This window comes from Rhinopithecus bieti, unplaced genomic scaffold (assembly GCF_001698545.2).
Source record: "Rhinopithecus bieti isolate Rb0 unplaced genomic scaffold, ASM169854v2 scaffold_63384, whole genome shotgun sequence".
NCBI lineage: Eukaryota > Metazoa > Chordata > Mammalia > Primates > Cercopithecidae > Rhinopithecus > Rhinopithecus bieti.
Genome location: NW_016823871.1, coordinates 1 through 1615, shown reverse-complemented (window position 1 = coordinate 1615; position 1615 = coordinate 1). Strand labels below are relative to the sequence as shown.

The 1615-nt window shown below is 49.8% G+C and overlaps 1 protein-coding gene across 1 annotated transcript in view; it reads left to right on the top strand.

The window, feature by feature from the left end:
- Nucleotides 1-1251, top strand: part of LOC108521922 (zinc finger protein 585B-like) — a 17972-nt gene extending 16721 nt beyond the window's left edge. The window contains exon 4 of the mRNA XM_017861953.1: nt 1122-1251. Coding sequence (XP_017717442.1) covers nt 1122-1214 — 93 coding nt within the window. The 3' untranslated portion in view covers nt 1215-1251. The remainder of the gene's footprint in view (nt 1-1121) is intronic.
- Nucleotides 1252-1615: the final 364 nt, after the last annotated feature.

Below are 1615 nucleotides of genomic sequence, written 5' to 3'. Positions count from 1 at the left end.
TTTAATTTTGAGCATAGCTTACATTGAGGATTAGAATCGTTCACTAATTTAGCTCCTGCTATCCTCCCGTCTGGCGCCTCCCACCTTTTTTCCACATCTGTAGTTCCCCTCCTTAAATATCATGAGGTGGGAGTCCACATTTCCTACAGGGAAAAAAAAAACAGTCACTTCAACACGCTGCTGGCGCACTCTCTCCCTGTCCCACACACACCTTACACCCTGCATTTTCATTCTCTCTGTGGCTCCTACCAGACTTTTCTGTGCCTCCTTTGCCCATGCCAGGCCTCTTGCTAGGAATATCCTTCAGACATCAGATCACTCTGTTTATCTTTCGTGATTCTGCTCACCCGTGACCTCCTAGGAAGCTTCACTTGACAGTACGTTGGATCTGCCTGCTGTCTTCCTCGTGCCCGTCCTGTATGTAACCACATGTCTACCACCGCCTACGGTGTAGCCTTACGGTGCAACTCTCTTCATGTGTTCATCTGCAGCAACACTTCTAAGCACCTTTAGAACAGGAACGATTTTGTGTTTAGCCCTTGACCCCAAGCGCCTGGTAGAACACCAGCAGCGTGCCAGGTCCGTGAAAGGTGCTTGATCATTGAAGGAATGAATGGAGATCCAGTAGTGAGATTTTTTTTTTTTTTTTTTTTTGAGATGGGAGTCTTACTCCGTTGTATAGCCTGGAGTGCAAGGGCAGGATCGCAGCTCACTGCAACCTATGCCTCCTGGGTTGAAGCGATTCTCCTGCCTGAGCCTCCCTAGTAGTTGGGATTACAGGCACCCACTAGCATGTCTAGCTTATCTATTTTTTGTAGAGACAGGGTTTCACCATGTTGGCCAGGCTGGTCTCAAACTCCTAACTTCAAGCAATCCGCCCGTCTCAGCCCTGCAAAGTGCTGGGATGACAGGCGTGAGCCACTGTACCTGGCCGAGATATTTTTTCTTATATATTTTTTCTCTTCCACAAAGTATAGTACAAAGTTAGGGGCGTGCTCAGCTTCCTACCTAACCTAACATGGGGAGAGCTGACCTCAGAAGGTGGTAAGAGCAATCTCCACGCCTTTGCCATGGTACCCAGTGCCAGCCACTCCACATTCATCAGCCATGTGCTGTTCCAGGGGTCACTGTCATTCGGGGACATGGCTGTGGGCTTCACCGGGAAAGAGTGGCAGCAGCTGGACCTGGAGCAGCGGACCCTGTACCGGATGTGATGCTGGAGAACAACAGCCACCTGCTGTCTGTCGGTGAGGAAGACTTCCCCGTGGTCGTCGGGTTACATGAACTCTTTTTCTTAGATGTGTAAAACTGGGGAACTGCTCACACACTAAAAGTGCTAGGCTGGGCATGCTGGCTCATGCCTGTGATCCCAGCATTTCAGGAGGCCAAGGTGGGAGGATTGCTTGAGCCACAGGTGCAAGACCCGATCTATACAAATTAAAAAATGAGCCAGGCGTGGTGGCATGTGCCTGCAGTCCCAGATACTTGTGAGTCTCAAATGGAAGGATCACTTGAGGCCCGAGTTCAAGACTAGCCTGGGCAACAGAGCAAAACCACATCTCTACAAAAAAAAATTAAATTAGGGCCGGGCGCGGTGGCTCAAGCCTGTAATCTC